This window comes from Alexandromys fortis, unplaced genomic scaffold (assembly GCF_014885135.2).
Source record: "Alexandromys fortis isolate MF-2015 unplaced genomic scaffold, M_Fortis_MF-2015_v1.1 scaffold_271, whole genome shotgun sequence".
In the NCBI taxonomy this organism is placed as follows: domain Eukaryota; kingdom Metazoa; phylum Chordata; class Mammalia; order Rodentia; family Cricetidae; genus Alexandromys; species Alexandromys fortis.
The window spans coordinates 99,144-117,748 of record NW_026068156.1 but is presented as its reverse complement, the minus strand read 5'-3'; the positions used below and the strand labels follow the sequence as shown (position 1 = coordinate 117,748).

Sequence of the window (18,605 nt, the reverse complement as noted above, 5' to 3'; positions counted from 1 at the left end):
ATAGAACACATAAAGTCCCAAACCAAGGTCCTTTTAAAAGATGTTGGTAGACACATCAAAGAGATGCTTAACAGCAAACCAGAGAAGTCTCTGCTATAGGCCTCGGGTGTTCTCCGATGACATCCGTAAGTGTTTTGGTTCATGGAAGCTAATGCTCTGCTACGCTAGTACATTCCTAAGGATACTACATGCTATTACATGCTAGCCACAGGGTATTTGGTCAGACACAGGTGGGTAAGGAGTTCAAGACAGACCAGGATAAACTGTAATTAGACTTTGGACCTGCAACACTCCAATCTCTCCACAGTTATTGAAATTTTAACTAATTAATCAGTGTTGTAGAAGGCTCAACATAGGATGTCGTGTTCATGGTGTCGCTGTTCCCCAACCCCAAGAACTTTTGTTCACCAACCTCTTAACAGAGACCACCCCTGCTCTTTGTTGAGATCCTCATCTTTCCTGGCCCCTGGAATTCCATTTCCTCAAGGCATTCTCCACCCACCCCTAGGTATCCTTTCTCATTTCCCTCTCGAGTTGGCAGTGTGGGCTCTCGGCCATGGCCTGTGTCTTGGGATCTTGCCCTATATAAGCCGAAATACTCAGTCCCAATTCTTTCCTTTCCCACAACCCCAAGCCTGTCTCTGTAGCTTTCCTCAGGTGACCGCCGGGAACTTCAGATACAGCAAATGTCCTTCTGACCCCAGTTATCCATCCTTTTTTTCTGGACTCTCATTTGCTCTGCTTTCCTCCAGGTCCCACAGAACCTGCCTAAGTTGCTCAAACAAACAGAAATCTGGAGTGTGGTGTTTTGAGAAGTATAGATAGACTCATGAGCAGAAAGATCATTCAGAAATGCAATGGAGAAGTTAGATTCTCTGTGTCTCTCATGGGCACAAAATGGTTGCCTTTCCCCCAGCCTCATAGCTGTAAAAGCAGCAGCCAATAGGGAAAGGGGCAAAAGGAATGCCAGTCCACACTGTGTCTTAAAGCAGAGCCACACAGCTGGGCGCTTGGGAGGTGAAAGCAGGCAATTCTCAAGGCCAGCCTGGCCTGGTCTATTCAGTGATTTCTAAGGCCAGCCAGGGCTGCACAGTGAGACCCTTTCTCAAGCCTGTCTAAAAACAAACAAACAAATAAACAGAAGCACAACACAAAACCAAACCAAACATGCTTAAAACCTTTCATACTTTTTGTCCCCAAATTGATTTCTGTTCCTATTTTTATTGCCTGGGTCATATTTTTTTACCCTTCCAAAACCCATTCTGACCCCAATCCCTACCTCCCTTCCACCTCTACCTGCTCCTTCGACTTTACCTCCTCTTTCTTCTCTAGTTCCTTTTCTTTTCCCTCTTATTTTGTTATATTGATTATTGAATCTACTGCCTGGTGCATGCTAAGCAAGCACTCTAGCACTGAGCCATGCCTCCAAACCCTCACTGGGGGATCCTAGGCAGGGGCTCTACTGCTGAGCCACATCCCAGCCCCTCACTGGGGGATGCTAGGTAGATGCTCTACTCCTGACCCATGCCCTCAGCCTCACTAGGGGATTCTAAGCAGAAGCTCTGCCCCTTAGCTGCACCCCTAGTCCCTCACTGAGGGATTCTAGGAGAGTTTTCTGTACATTCCTGGCCATGAAATCTTGTGAATTTCTTTGTTCTCCACAGTCCCAAAAATAATTTGTGAGTCTGTGTGAAGCAAATGGTTAGGAGTGGGCCCACAGCTAAAATGAAGGGGCCAACTCCAGGCCTGACCCTTGATGCCTAGTTTTTAGTTTTTTTTTTTAACTGTGATATTTACAGTTAATTCTTGAGAATTTCTTATATACATACAGTATATTGTGATCATAATCAGCCCCTACACCTCCCTCTTACTCCTTATAGATCCACCCCACCCCTACTCCCTCTCAAGTTCATTTCTTTTCTTTTAAAACAAAATTGCAACCCACTGTGTGTACTGTGGCCCCTGGCGTTTTGGGATTGAAGACGATGGGTTGTGGAGTGACTAGCCGTGTGTATCTGCAGGAACTACTCTTTCTATGCCTTGGACAACCAGAACCTCAGGCAGCTCTGGGACTGGAGCAAGCACAACCTCACCATCACTCAGGGCAAGCTCTTCTTCCACTACAACCCCAAACTCTGCTTGTCAGAAATCCATAAGATGGAAGAGATTTCTGGAACTAAGGGCCGCCAGGAGAGGAACGACATTGCCCTGAAGACCAATGGGGACCAGGCATCCTGTAAGTCTCTTCATCTTTATGTTCCTAATGGCTGCCCTCTCTCAGCCACCACCCTAGTCCCCAGGAAAGTGCCATTGTCCTTTGTTGAGCTACAGCTTTCTGGGAGAGGAGTTTTAAAATACCAAAGGCAGGTGTGTATGTGTGTGCATATGTGTGTGTGTATATGTGTGTGTACATGTGCATGTCTGTGTGTCCAGGTGTGTGTGTGTGTGTGTGTGTAGGACAAAAGACACCCTTAGTTGTCATTCCCTAGGCATCATCCACTGTTTTTCTTTTTTGTTAGGTAGGGTTTCTTGCTGCTTAGAGCTCACCAGTAGGCTTTGTGGGTTTGGTCAGAGAACCACAGAGATCTGCCTTTCCTACTTTTTCAGTGCTGGGGTTGGGAGTGTGCACCGTTATCTTACTCAGTGTCCTATTACTCTGAAGAGACTCATGACCAAAGCATTTCTTATAAAAGAAAACATTTAATTGAGCTAGCTTATAGTTTCAGAAGCTTAGTCCATTTTCATGGTGGAAGCATGGCAGTAGATAGGCAGGCTTGGGGCTGAGAGCTTACATCCTGATACATAGGCAGCAGGTAGAGAGAAGAGAGAAACTGGACCTTGCATGGCCTTTTGAATCTCAAACCCCAACCCCAGTGATGTACTTCCTACAACAAGGCCACACCTTGTAATTCTTTTCAAACACTTCCATTGTGGACTAAGCATGTAACCATATGAACCTATGGGGCCATTCTTATTCAGACCATCACAGTCTACTCCCTGTGCAAAATGTATCCATTCTAACTTCAAAAGCCTCCAAAGTTTCCCACAGTTTCAACACTTTTTAAAAATCCAAAGTCTTGCTGGGCAGTGGTGGCACATGCTTTTAATCCCAGTACTTGGGAGGCAGAGGCAGATGGATCTCAGTGAGTTCGAGGGCAGCTTAGTCTACAAAGTGACTTCTAGGACAGTCAGTACTGTTAGACAGAGAAACCTTGTCTTGAAAAACCAATAAATAAATAAATGAATAAATAAATAAAGAATAAAAAAAATAAAAATCCAAAGTCTCTTCTGATATGCAAGAAAGTCTCTTTAACTGTAACCTCTTGTAAAATCAAAAAACAGATCCCATACTTGCAACATTTAGTGGCAGAGGATATCATTACCATTCCAAAAGGGAGGAAGGAGAGCATAGTGAGGAAATACTGGACCAAAGCAAGATTAAAGGCTAGCTGGGCAAACTCCAAATTTTGTATTAGACAGTTCTTCCTTTCCAGCTTTGCTGGATGCAACACACTTGGTGCTCTTGGGCAACTATCCTTGACAGATATCCCATGGCTCTGGCATCTCCAGCATCTTGGGGTCTCCAGTGCTGTCCAGGTTTCATCCTCACAGCTTCACACAATGGTCTGTCCCGGCCTTTATTTAGGGATTCCCCTGTTTCACTAACTGGAGACCAAGCATTCAATCATATGAGCCTATAGGGGCCATTCTCATTCAAACCACCACAGAGTTTTCTTTTTGTTTGTTCTTCCCTTATCCCCCCCCCCCCCCCCGCCTTTTTTTTAAAAATGAGGTTCTGGGGACATAACTCAGGCCCTCAACCTACAAAGAGAGCATTCACCAAGTGAACTGTCTCCCCAGCCCACCAGAGGCAGGTTTTATGTATCTTATCTGAGTCAGCTGCACAAAGTACAGTGTCTGATGCCACATAAGCATAAAGCTAATGCTGAGGGTGTCAAGGTTGATGAAATCAATGCAGCAATCTCCATCACCAGGGAAGAAATGACAAGATTAAGTTTGAGGCCAGAGAGATGGTTCAATTCTGCTGCTCTGACCAAAAGTATCTTGACGAAGAAAGTGTCTATTTTATTTTACATTCCTAGGGCACAATCCATCATTCAGGGAGGCCAAAGCAAGAACTCAAGTTAGAAATCTAGAGGCAGGAACTGAAGCAGTGACCATGGAAGAGTGCTGTTTATTGTCAGCTAACTTTTTTATACAGCCCAGGGCCACCTACCTACGGATGGCTCTGCATACTGTAGCCTGGGTCCTTCCTTCCTTCCTTGCTTCACAGACATGACCAGAGGCCAACAGGCCAATCTGATTGAGGAAGTTCTGCATTTGAGATTCCCTCTTCCCAGGTGTGTCAAGTTGACAACTAAGATTAGATATCACTCCTGCACATACATGAACATGCATACACATGTATAGATACACAAAAAAAGAGATGATCCCTTTGCTCAAAAAATGGCTGACTAGTTGTCCTTTTTGCTTTGGCATGGATCATCCACAGTTTAGTTGAGCATCTTATTTGGTTGAGTCTTCAACACCTAATTGATTTGCTGACTCCCCACATTTCAAACTCAGCAAGATCATTTCTCTGCTTATGTGGATGAGACCTATGTAAGCAATAGCAGATTATATACACCCCATTTTAATTTTCAACTTGACACAATCTAGAATCACCTGGAAAAATAATCGTAATTGAGGAACTGTCCAGATCAGGTTGGTCTGTAGGCTTATCTGTGGAGCATTTTCTTGGATGACAGTTGGTCATTTTGGTGTTTTTTTTGCTGGCCCAGAGCTCATCAAGTAGGCTTTGCTGACTTGGGGTTTATTTTGACTGTTAATTGAAGTGAGAAGAGCTGTTTCATGGCCTGGATCTTGAACAATATGAGATGGAGAAGGCTAGCTAAGTATAAGCGCCAAGCAGGCATCCCCCATGCACCCATCTCTCTCTGTTATTGACAGTGGATGATGAGATATGACTAACGGCTTGAGTTCCTGTCTAATATCCCTGAAATATGATAGACTCTCACCTAACAAACAGCTCCTCCTCCCTTAAGTTGCTTTTTGTCACAGTATTTTATCACAGCTACAAAATGAAGCTAGGACTCCTGCCATCCCTCAGTCTTTCCCCTCCCCAAGAAGCAGGAGGCTGAATTCTTTATTCTGAAATGAGCTATTCAGAATTCCAATTGCCTGACTTTTTTCTCTTGAACCTTTCTAGGTGAAAATGAGTTACTTAAATTTTCTTTCATTCGGACATCTTTTGACAAGATCTTGCTGAGGTGGGAGCCCTACTGGCCCCCTGACTTCCGAGACCTCTTGGGATTCATGCTTTTCTACAAAGAGGCGTAAGTCAAAGGAGGCGGACTATTTGTTATGCTCCTTATTGCAGGGACAGACAGAGCTGTAAGGAAGGGCTTATCTTGGCTCCTGGCTTGTGAGGTGGGGATGTCATGGTAGCAGGAGTGCGAAGCAGCTGGATACCCTGCACCTGCAGTCAGGAAGTGGAGAGATGAACTGGTGCTTAGTTCACACTCTCCTTTAAAATAAGAAAATATCTTAAGTGTGTGCTTTTAAATCTTCATATATTTATGTAATGTATGTTTGATCATATCTACCCACCACTGTCTGCCTCCAACATTCCCTAGTGTGTTCATCCCATTTCCCTCCCAACTTCGTGTTCTCTGTGTGTTGTTGACAACCCCTTTAATCCAGTTGGTGCTGCCCATATGTGCATGCATGTGGACCCATCCACTGGAGCATGAACAGTCTATCACTCCCAAAGGGGAGTGACTTAGACTCTCTTAGCAGCTACATACTACTCCTTGGCTAGGGGAGTACCTTGAAGTCCTACATCATCCATGCTGGAATGTTGACTGGCTTGATCTGGTGCAGGCAACCACAGCTGGTCTGAGTTGGTGTGTGCAGCATGTCATGTCTAGAAGTCAGCATTTCATAGCTCTCCTCCATCTTCCTTTTTATTCAGACTAGAGATGTACCTGTCTCTATCTCCTAGTGCTGGGATTACAGATGCTGACCTTTATGTGTGTGCTAGCGATTGAACTCTGGTCCTCATGTTTGTACATCACATGCTTTGCCTACTGAGTCCTCTTCCCAGGCCCAGTGGTCATATGTTGATAACTGATATTGAGAATATAGTAAATAGACAATGTTGGGGTGGGAAGGAAAAAAATAGAAAGGAAATTCATCGACGGCACCTACGTTACTAAACCCCAACTGGTTTTGCTGCGGTCTTAGTCATTTACGCTATGGCTGTTTGGTAGGCTGAGATTCGGTGCTCCGTGACTGGAGTCAGCATCATGGGCTTATCACACCTCAGTGCTGCTGGCTTTGGAGCAGACCTGCATTTCAGAATTGGAAATAGGAAAAGGTTCACTTCTGGGAGTTGGAGAGAAGGCTCAACAGGTGCTCACTGCATTCCAGGACCCCAGTTTGGTCTCCAGCATCCAAGTCTGGCATTTCACAGTCGCCAGATGCGGGGATCCAGGGGATCCAGCCTTTTCTCTGTCCCCTGAAGGCACATGAATACAATTACACACACTCATATACACATTCTCACTTTCAGAAAGCCATGGATTGTGGAATACTCTTGAAATCCCAGCTCCAAGGAAGCAGAAATGGGCAGATCTTTGGGGTCTCTGGCTAGCTAGCCTAGTCTATGAGGTGAATTTCAGGCCAGAGAAGATCACTCTATCTCAAATCACAAGGTGGGAATTAAGTGTGAATGCAATTAATCCCAATAATGAGGAGACAAGAGGCCGGCACATTTATGTGACTTTGAGGCCAGCCGGGACTAGAGTCTGTCTCAACAAACAGGAAAAACAAGGAAGATGGCACCTGATGGTTTCCTTCATGTCCATTCACACACACTCAAGTGAACTGCCACAAACACATACAGGCACACACACACACACACACACACACACACACACACACACACACCAAACAGAAAAGAAGGAGTCTACGTCTTGTAACTCTCCAAGTCCCCACTCCACATAGTACTGGATTGACATTTACACAGTAGTAACCTAGCTCTCCCTCTTATTTCTCAAAAGCCCTTATCAGAATGTGACGGAGTTTGATGGTCAGGATGCTTGTGGCTCCAACAGCTGGACTGTGGTAGATATTGACCCACCCCAGAGGTCCAACGACCCCAAGTCTCAAACCCCAAGCCACCCTGGGTGGCTAATGCGGGGTCTCAAGCCCTGGACCCAATATGCCATCTTTGTCAAGACCTTGGTTACCTTCTCAGATGAACGCCGGACCTACGGAGCCAAAAGTGACATCATCTATGTGCAGACAGATGCCACCAGTAAGTGTGTCCTGTGAATATGGGCTTGAACTGACTCTCTTGCCTTTGGTAGACAACTTAGTGATGTCCTGTGATTGGCTTCTGGAGGAGCTAAAGGCTGAGGCTCATATTTCCAGAGGATAACACTCGGGCTGGGCAGATGGCTCAGTGGGGACGATTGAGTGCTGTTCCCATCACCTACATTGAAAGCTGGTAGTGACCATGTTTGTGCCTCAGAGTGTGGCCATGTGCATGTCTATAACCCCAGAACACTGGCTCATCGGCCAGGGACAAGGGGGTCACTAGGATTTGATAGCTGCCAGCCTAGCTTTAGTTTTAGTGAAAGATCCTATTTCAAGGTAGACAGTGATAGAATGGTGTGCCTGACTTCCTCCTCTGGCCTCAGCACATGCATAGACACTACCCATCTAACACACACAGGCATACGTACATACACACCCCACATGTAACACACACTTCACATATAATACTATATGTAACACACACACATAGAGATGCACACCCATCCACCAAACGTAACATGCACACCTACCACATATAACATACATATAACATGTAATACACACATACTACTTATAACACTCACACAGACACCACATATAACAAACAGACACCACATATAACACATAGGTCACATATAACATGCATATAACATCACACATAACCATTTACAACATACATGTACACACTAATGCAACGCACACACATATATGCACATACATGACACATACCACATGCATGCACACACATATATACACATATGTACACACACCACGCATATATTAACACATACCTTATTGAACTCAGCATCTGTGGTTACCTGCACAAGACTGTCTTCAACACTTGTCATGGGGAGGCGAGAGGCTTTGCTTGGAAGGCAGAGGTAAATGGATCTCTGAGTTCAAGCTCAGCCTGGTCTAAGTAGTGACTTCTAGGCCATCCAGGGTTACACAGTGAGACCTATCTTTGGAGAGGTTAATTCAATCAGTAAATAATTAGTTAATTAAAAATGAGAGCTAGACTTGGTTATATACACCTGTAGTCTTATTACTTGGAATCCTGAGGCAAGAGAATTGCTGTGTGTTTGAAACTAGCCTGGGCTACGTATCAAGACCTTGTTACAATCTCAAAACAGCAACGAAGTATAGGCAGGGGGGTCAGGAGTTCAGGGTCATCTCTATCTACATACTGAGTTTGATGCCAACCTGGACTATGTGAGATCCAGTCCTTTCTTTTTTTGATGTAAGAATTTTTTTAATACAATCTTTTCTCATTTTATATAGCTATCTCTGTTCCCACTCCCTCCTTTCCTCCTGCCTCACCTCCCCCGCCATCCACTTCTCAGAAAGGGTAAGACTTCCCATGGGGAATCAACAAAGTCGGACACATCACTTCAAGGCAGGACCAAGATTCAGTCTTAAAAACATACAAGCAAACAAACAAACAATAAGCTCCCAGAAAATAACAACAAAACAACTTCTGTTACTATATATTATTTTAGTTGTTTTATTATTGCTGTTATTTTGTATTAGTAAAGTTTTATCATAGGTATGTAATATGGGGAAACATTGATGGTTCAGTGCTGTATGTGGTTTCAGATATCCACTGCAGTTATAAAATGTGCCACATAGATAAGGAGGGACTACTGCATGTTCTTTTCTATTCTGTCATGAGAACTTTTCAAGTATAGAAAGAGTGCCTTCATTTGAGCATCTCCCAGCTTCCATAGGGCGCAATCTTGTTTTATTGCTACTCTCGTCTCCTTTCTCTTTAATTTTTCTTTATTTTTTTCTCTCTGGCTATAGTGTCTCATAGCAACTTCATTATATTTCTGTCAAGATTAACCCCGTTTCTTAGCTTAGTAGTTTTCAAGTAGGGATAATTTTGTCCCTCCCAGGGAAGGGAGGATGCCTGGCAATGTCTAGAGACATTTCTACTGTCACAGTTGGGAAGTGGAATGGTTGACAAGAGGTCTCTGCCCTAAATGTCAACATGTAGAGAATAAGCAACCCCCTCACACAGAACAGAATCCATTGTTCTAGCTTCTTCACTATCTCTACTGTCATGTAGTATCTAGACCAAGGTTTAGTTTCCAGAACCTTCTACCCCCCTGCTCTTTGCACACTTTTTGCTTTTGCCTTGAGAACTCCATGTCCACCCTCTCCAACTCTCTCAGCCTCCAACATTCTGTGTGTGCATGCACACATGTGGTTGCATGTGTGTATCATATTTGAATGTGGCATATGCCAGAGGTTGACACTGGAGTCTTCCTCAATTGTTTTCCATCTTATATATTGTGGCAGGCTCTCTCAGTACATCCAGAGGTTGCTGATCCTCTGTCTCTGGCTGCTGGGTTTATAGGTAGGGTGCTACAGCCGTCGCTACTTGGCTTTATGTGGGTGCTGGGGATCTGACCTGTCCTTATGCTTCTGTGGCAAGTGCATCACCACTGAGCCATCTACCTAGCCTCAGGTACCACTGTTCTTCAGAGGGGGAGTTTAGGTTCTGTTTTGTAGGCTGGTGTGTGACATCTGAATAACACCATCTGGGGCTGGGTATGTGGCTGGCTTGGTAGAGTGCTTCCCTTGCTTGTATGAAGTCCTAGGTTAAATCGCCACAACCATATAAACCAGGTATTGGGGTGCATGTGTCTCATCCAAGCATGCATGAGGTAAGTAGAAGAAACAGGAGTTAAAGTACATCCTTGGCTACCTTACCAAGTTTGAGACTAGCCTGGGCTACATGAGAACCTGTCTCAAAAACAGATATAGTTTGATGGTTTCAAGTGCGTTAGGTGACTGGGTTTGATTTCATGCCCCTGTTAACCAGAATTCATTTCTTCCCTCGATTGTCTTTGGCCCCAGGAACATCCTTCCTAGTGTCCACAACAGCAAGGGCTTTGGCATCTGACAGAGCCGGTCTGTGCAGTGAATGACACATGGTGGGCACAAAATCCACGGTGTGAATAGGCAGTCATTCCCGCCTGGGCTGGGCAAGCATTTAACTGCCTACTTTTCTCTGATGTTAAGTAACTCTAGCAGACAGAGCTGTGGTTTCAGTTGGACCACTATCCCCTGCTTAGGCACACCCAACAACTTACCTGCTCTCCTTCATGGTAACTCATTTCTTTTCTCCTTTGCAGATCCTTCTGTCCCCCTGGACCCCATATCGGTTTCTAATTCCTCATCTCAGATTATCTTAAAGTGGAAGCCCCCCTCTGACCCCAACGGCAACATCACACACTACTTGGTCTACTGGGAGAGGCAGGCAGAGGACAGCGAGCTGTTTGAGTTGGATTATTGTCTCAAAGGTGAGCACAGGCAACTGTCATGCGGTTGCTGTATCTTGATTCTCTTATGGGGACACAGGTTTCCTTTCCTGTTTCCCAGGGTACCCGCACAAGCACGTGTGCTTACACACACACACACACACACACACATACATGTGCATGTGCACACTTGCTCATATTCCATTCTTTCTCACATAAGACACACTTTGTGTTTATATGTGTGTGCGTATGTGTGTGTGTACAGGTCATGTGTGCATGTATGTGTAGAATGTAGAGCTCAAAGAACAACTTTGGATGTATGTCCAAAAATGCTGTATACCTTATTTTTAAACTTTTTTTTTTTGAGACAGGGTCTCACAAAGACCACTGAACTTAAACTATGTAGCTGAGGAAGACATTGGATTTTTGCTCTTCCTGCCTCTACCTCCTAAGTGTTGGGACTACAGGACTGTACCACCATACTGAGTTTATGCGGGGCCAGAAATTCAAATTCAAATGCAGGACTGCATGGGTGCTAACATTACCCCAACAGAGCTACATCCCCATCCCATATTTTCTTTGAATTAAAAATACTTTTATTCTATTTACTGATTTACCTAGTCTTTCTGTGTGGGCAGACATGTGTGAGGAGGTTAGTGGTCAGAGGTCAGCTTGCAGGAGTCTGTTGTCTGGCCAGCCATGTGGGCACCAGGGATCAAACACAAGCAGTATGGGGGCAAGCTTTTTTACCTGTTCAGTTTTTAAGATTTTGGTACTGTGCACTGAACCCAGGGCCTCATGTACACTAGGCAAGTACGCTGCCTCCGAGCTATAGCCCAGCCCTCGCTTTGTGGATTTTTATTTTTATTTGAGACAGGATCTTTCACTAGCCTGTGCTAATGAGTGACCCCTAAGAATTTGCCTTTCCCCATCTTCCCAGCATTCGGATTACAAATGTACTACAAACGGACCCCACCACAACCAGCTTTTTACATGGGTTTTGGGGATCAAACTTGGACCCCTGCCTTTGCCATCTTCCTAGCACACACACAGATCTTTAGACATTTCACATGGATTCACACTCACCATCTCCCCAGTGCACACACACGTTTTAGACATTGCGCGTGGATTCACACTTTAGAGGCTGCCAAAAATCCAAATGCAGTGCTGTGTGATGAGCACTTTCCCAGAGTGTCCAAAGTCCTGGGTGCAGTCTGAGGACTGCAGCACCAACAATGGTGAAATACATCCAATGCTTCTTTCAGCCGTGAGCCACACAGTGCATAGACATACATAAAATATGTAAAAAGCAAATCTGAGTAGTGAATGTCTTCACTATTTCCGTGTGATAGAAACATTCAAAATCTTTCCACCACTGGTTATAGAGGCTGAGGTGTACCTGTGTCTGCACAAGCACAGTGGAAAAGCCTAGTGGACAGGCTGCCAAAGTAGTAGCTATAGCAACTGTTCTAGAGTTGTCTTGCATGGTCACTGTATCGTATGTTTCACAATAGCTAAAAGTGGGTTATCGAAAAAGAAGCCTGGCGGGTGGGGCATCAAGATGCCTCGGTGGATAGAGGTGCTTGCTGCCAAGCCTGATGACCCAAGTGATCCCTAAGACCAACATGGTGCAAAGAGAGTACTCAGAGCCAAAAGTTATAATCTGACCCTCCTCCCACAATGGCATGCATGCGCACACACACCACATTAAATGTATTAAAACAAAACAAACTGCCGCAATCCACCATCAATCTGAGAAGGTGAAAATTTGCTGTTCATTTAGTTGTGACTTTTGTCTTTGATTCCTTTTTAGCTGGCCTGTGACCTTGCAGAAGCAGGCCAAGGGGGCTGCTGGAGAGGTGTGGCTGAGGTCTGTGCTCAGATCCACCCCTGGCCTGGTGTCTGGTTTTGGCTAAGTCACGCAGCAAGTAGTCTGTCTCCTTTTGTGGAGAAGGGGTGGAGGACAGATGATTCCTGGGAACAGTCCCAACTCTAAGATCATGTGCTATATGCATGCCTGTGACATCATGCCCGCCTGGGCCAGGATCAGCAAGTTGATTTGTCTCCTTGCATACTTTATATAACTTGAGAGCAAGCCCAGTCCTGGGCTCAGCTCTGACCTGTCGACGCTACATTTGAGTGTACAAAACCACCTGCTACCCATGCTTCCAGCAGTGCCAAGACTTTTTTTGCTTGTTTTTGTCTTGTTTAAAAAACCTACTAACTTTTAGAAAAGTTTGGTTTTGGTTTTGTTTTTTTGTTTTTAAACAAGGTTTCATGTGACTCAGGTTGGCCTCAAACTCAAGTGCTACGATGATAGTTGTTTACTACAGTGCCAGGCTAAACGCAGCAAACTTTCATTCTGCAAATGGAAACTCGTGATTGCAGAGGCTGAGGGTATAGCTTGCCTGGTAGAGGGCTTCCTAGCATGCAAGAAATTCCGTGTCCATGTCCAACACCACACAGACCCAGTGTGGTGGCACAGGCCTGCAACTGTAGCATTTGGGAAGTGGAGGCAGGAAGGTCAGGCATTTAACATCATCACTACCTACATAGCAAGTTTGAGGCCATTCAGGGCTATACGAGAACAAACATAAAACAAACAGTCTCAGAACAAACATAAAACCACTTTAAATCCATGAATACAACAGGACTGTTTAAAAATGGTCTGATATTTGATCATCATAAAATTTATTTGCACATGTGTGTTTATGCGTGCATGCTCATTTCTACTCGTGTGTTTGGACTGAGCCATCTCCCCAGTGTTCACATGCACGGATTCACACTCGGCTGGAAACATGCATAGGGCTGTGTTTGAGGTTGATGTTGGATGTTTGCTTTGTGACTTTCCACCTTGTTTTTTGAGGCAGGGTCTATCACTGAACTCAGTGCTCACCAATTTGGCTAGATTGGCTCGCCAGCGAGTTCCAGGGATCCTCCTGTCTCTAGCACTGGGGAGTAAGATGAGTGTTATTATGTCTGGTTTTTATGTGGGTGCTAGGGATTGAACTCAGGTCCTCATGCTTACATGGCAGCCACTTCACCCATGGAGTCATTTCACCAGCCCCCAAGAGCTTAGACTCACAGGGAGGCAGAGTATGGAGGCCAGTTTAGGAGGAAATGGAGAGTCAGTGTTGAATGAGGCAGTGATTGTGCCACACTGTAAACGTACAGTGCCTCTAGCTGTATACCAACACAAGGTTAGATGGCAACGTTTTGTGTTTATTTAATCATACTTTCAGTCGTGTAAATAAATCACCAGTAATAGCTTTCTACTAGTGTCACCAACTGATTGTTTTTTTTTAATTGTGGTAAATTCGGGTCTAATGAAATGATGCTGGATAACAGGTTTGCTAACCCAAGGGTCTGAGTTTGGGTCCCCAACACCCATGTAGAAGAAAGCTGGGTGTGTGGCATGCATCTGTAGCCATCACACTGGGGAGGCAGAGACAGGCAGACCTCTGGAGTGTGCTAGCCAGCCAGCCTAGCAAGTATGAGGCCCAAGTTTAGTAGGAGACTGTCTAGTAAGTAAGGTGGAGGGCTGGCAGATGTATCAGGAAGTAAAGATACTTGCTGCCAAGTCTTACAGACTAACTTTAATTCCTGGAATCCACATGGTGGAAGGAGAAAATAGATTCCTGAGTGTTCCTCTCATCTCCACATGTGTAACTTGGCTTGTTCTGCTCCCCCATAAAATTAACTTAATAACAATAAAAAGATGAAGAAATGGTTGTAGAAGACACTCACTATCAACCTCTGGCATTTGTATTCACCCACATGGGTGAGAGTACATAGATACAGGTAACATATATACATATGTTATATACATATACATATATACATATACACACAGAATGCACACAAGCACACACAATAACTCCAGAACTGGTGTTATAAGACTGTAATTTGACCCTTTGGGAGGGTGAGGATGCAAGAATGAGACACCAGGCCAATCTAGGGTACAGAGTGAGTTCAATATCAGACTGGATAACATAGTGAAGCCCTGTCTCAGTGAGGAAAGGTCTGGAAACATGGCTTGTGATAGAGTGCTTGCCTAGAGTCCCCAATGAAGGGCTGTGGCTGTGGCCTAGGGAATGACACCCAAGATGGACCTCTGACCTCAGTGTGTGTGTGTGTGTTCTGGCGGAGATTGAACCCTCTGCTCTGCCTCTCCCCAGGGCTGAAGCTCCCCTCACGGACCTGGTCCCCACCTTTTGAGTCTGATGATTCTCAGAAGCACAATCAGAGCGAGTATGACGATTCAGCCAGCGAATGCTGTTCCTGCCCCAAGACCGACTCTCAGATCCTGAAGGAGCTGGAAGAGTCTTCGTTTAGGAAGACCTTTGAGGATTACCTGCATAATGTGGTTTTTGTCCCCAGGTCAGAACTTAGCATGTGCTGGCTTTCTTTCTGTCTTTCAGCTTGGAGAGGGTGCCATTACAAATATGCCTGTGGGTCACATGTGCACTTATATATTCATGTGTGTGTGTGCACGCACACAAATACACCTGTGGGTTACAAGTTTATTCCTTTTCTTGTGCTTGATTTGAACTGAAAACAGCAGCAGACATGCCTGGATCTAGGCCCATCCCATGCATATGTCTTACAGAATGGTGGAGCTGTTGATAACAGGGACTCTAGAAGCTGTCCGTTTGGGCTCTCTACTCTTACATGTACGGGTCTGAGCAAGTTACCATACTGCTCTGTGTCCCAGCTTTCTCATCTGCACAGTTGACACTGCACAGTTGGCCTTTGGTGTCTCTAGTGGATTGGTTTCAGGACCCTGAGGGTTACTCCACAGATTCTCAAGTCTCTTATATAAACATCATAATATCTGCAAAGAACCCACTCATACCTTCATCTTTAGATAACTTATAACATCTTCAGATAGTGCACCTACTATATAAATAAATAATTGTTACACCATATTGTGTAACATGGGTCTCACAACAAGAAAAATGCTTATATGTGTTCACTATGACACAACTTTCTAGAATCCTTCTTTGACAGTTTCATACATGTATACATGTATCTTGATCATATTGACCCTCACTTTCCCCTTATATTCCCATCAACATGTCTGCCTCCTTCATGTTGTTCTTGTCTTCCTCTTTCTCTTCATTTTTAGACCCACTGAAATGTTGAGTGACCTTGACTTGATCTTGTGTCAGGTAACCCCAGCTGCACTGAGTTCATGGGTGCAATGGCCATGTCATGTCCAAAGACAGCATTTCATAGCACTCCTCCCCATCCTCTGCTCTTACATTCTCTCCACTTCTGCGTATTTCATTCTCTGAGCCATGGTAGTGGAGTTAATACAGATTAATTGCTGCACACTCAATAGTTACTTATTCTCAGCACTGATCAACTGTGAGTCTCTGCTAAGTGTAAAAGGAAGTTTCTCTGATTAGGTTTGAGACAGTACTAACGTATGTACATAAACAAAAATATTTTAAAGGGTAGTTTGATAACATGTTCATTTAGCAAAGCAGCAATGGTAGGTTCCCAATTAGAGCCCATTGCTTCCTGAATCATGAATTCCCTCCTGTGGAGCGGACCTCAAATCCCTGAGAGCAGTTGGTTACCTCTTGTAATGCTCGTGGCACTGGGCGCATCTTGCCGGATAGGTCTACAAATAGTTTTGATTCATAGTTGGTTGAACCCAAGAATGTAGGTCTCATGGATGCCCTGGGCTTGTAATTGCTCCTTGTATTTTAAGGTTGTATGCCTGAACGACTCTCAACCATCACATTGCATACTTGGATCCATACTTGCTACTCTGTGTGGTGGAACCCATCCTGGGCAAAAGGGTGCTGACCAGCATTCTTAGTCCGCAGCTGCTCAATTCTAGTAGTATCTCTTATCCCAGATATGACAGCCAGGAATACTTCTGGAAACTTCCAGATGTTTCCAAGAACACGAGCTTTGAATATGCCTGCTGCTGAGCTTCTTTGTACTTTTCCATCGCTTTCCCTCAAATTCTTCATCAGACTTTTCCCCTGCCCACCCATCTTCCAAATTAGATGGAATTTTCCATTTCCAGAGCATATCAAAGCTCTAGAAAGTCCACGCTGGGACCGAACAAAGTTCTAGTGTTTCTAATGTCCACTCGTTTTTCCCTTGAGTAGTTTCATCTCCAGAACCATTATTTTCATTTTTCTTTCTTTATAGTATCTTCTGCCATAACTGAGTCCAAAATGCTGGGCTGGAGAGGGGGTTCAGCCAGTAAATCTCTTGCTATGCTGCCATGAGAATCTGAGCTCCACCCCTAAAACTCACATTAAAAGAGCCAGCTGTGGTGGCACTTGCTAGTAAGCCCATAGCTAAGAAGGTATCCCATAGCATAGGATGCTTGGGGCTCTATTGGCTAGCCATCTCAACCAACTCTTCAAATTCCAGACCAGTGAGTCTCTGTCTCAGAAGGTGGCCTGCATGCACACACACACACACACACACACACACACACACACACACACACACAAAACAGTAAGGACTTAAATGATGCTGGATTTGGAGAAATGGCTGAATTGCTTATGGCTAGATATAGTCATATATGACATTCATGGGAATTCTGAAGTCATTTTCTCCCACTTTTCCTGGATTTCCCGCACTTCAGGAAAAGTATAGATAGATCTTTTCCACTGGCCAATGATGGCAGAACTTGTGTTAGTCTTCTTTCTGTTACTAAAATGAAATAGCCAAGATCCGACACATTATGAAAAAAAAAAAAAGATTGATTTAGCTCACAGTTTTGGTGATATATCAAAAAAGAGGACATTAGAGTGGGAGGGGTTTCTGTTATGAGACGGGAAGCTGTACAGACTAGGGAAGAGCCAGTGAAGAGCTTCTGCTGTTCCTCTTCCATTGCTCCTTTTCTGCTACTACCTCTTATTACCACTCCAAATTCCAAATCTCCAGTAGGTGACCCTTGGGGAACAGAGTCAAGCCACATCCCAAACATAACAGTGCTCTTTCTTGGAGGGAGTACTGCTTCAGGGGTGTCAGAGCCAAACGGTCCCTTGGTTGAAATTCTGTCTGTCCTCAAAGCAATGAATTTTGTTTTCACAGAAAACCCTCTGCAGGCAGTGGTGCCGAGGACACTAGGTATGACTCAGCTGTGGGACATCCATATGGCCCTGTCGCTGTTCAGTTAGTGTGGGGTGCTAAGCCCAAAATCAGGGATTTCTGGGGCTTTTCTTATTTTGCATGTGATGAACTGCAGCTCTTGAGACTGGATGCTTCACAAATTCTCCGATTAAATGCCTTCACTGGGAAATGAAATCTGGGCATGAATGTGGGGAAAATTTTTAACTAACACACTCTTCCTAAAATATGCACTCAAGGGCACACTTCCTGGGTCCTTCCCCAATGCATCATTTTCCCTCCAGGCATTGCTCACTAAATATCTGACTACAGGTAGCTGGGCACACACCCAGAACCCTGTCTGAGGCTTGAAGTTCCAGCTGCAGGTGGTAGGGAATTCTACTTTTTATTAAACCCAATCTCATCCTTCCTAATGACCATTTCTCTGGGTCTCTAGACAATGCAATATGACCACAAAAGGTGACCGGTCAAAGGAATACAATGTTGCTGAATTTCAGCAGTAAACTGAGGGACAGTAGTCATAGGGAGGCCATTAAGGGACAAATGCAGACAGACAGGGAGATGAGACATTGTTAGCTCTTGTTGGAGCATGAAGCAAGTCTAGAGAGACAGGTAGAGGCTGCTTTGAAGGATTTAATAAAATACATATTTATTTTTTAACCCTCTGAATTGAATTAGTGCTATCAATTTATGAACAAGTGTGGGGCCTTTCTTTGATGTATGTTGACCTACCACTGATCACAACTCCAAAGGAAAGTGACTCTCCTTCCCCAGTAGCCATCATCTGACAATAATTCCTCAGGCAGGGCCCCAACCCCATGTTGGAATTTTTAACTGGCTTGATCTTGTGTTGGTCTTGTGTAAGTAACCATAGCTGCTGTGGGTTTGTGA

At 44.5% G+C, this 18,605-nt stretch overlaps 1 protein-coding gene across 3 annotated transcripts in view; it reads left to right on the top strand.

Moving 5' to 3' along the window:
• The window catches only part of Insr (insulin receptor), a 144,487-nt gene that overhangs the window by 95,535 nt on the left and 30,347 nt on the right, over positions 1–18,605 (top strand). For 2 of the 3 annotated variants that reach the window (XM_050127342.1, XM_050127341.1), the window contains exons 6-11: positions 2,022–2,236; positions 5,231–5,357; positions 7,086–7,342; positions 10,485–10,652; positions 14,789–14,990; positions 17,679–17,714. In XM_050127342.1, coding sequence (XP_049983299.1) covers positions 2,022–2,236; positions 5,231–5,357; positions 7,086–7,342; positions 10,485–10,652; positions 14,789–14,990; positions 17,679–17,714 — 1,005 coding nt within the window. The remainder of the gene's footprint in view (positions 1–2,021; positions 2,237–5,230; positions 5,358–7,085; positions 7,343–10,484; positions 10,653–14,788; positions 14,991–17,678; positions 17,715–18,605) is intronic. The other variant, XM_050127343.1, reaches the window with a different exon arrangement.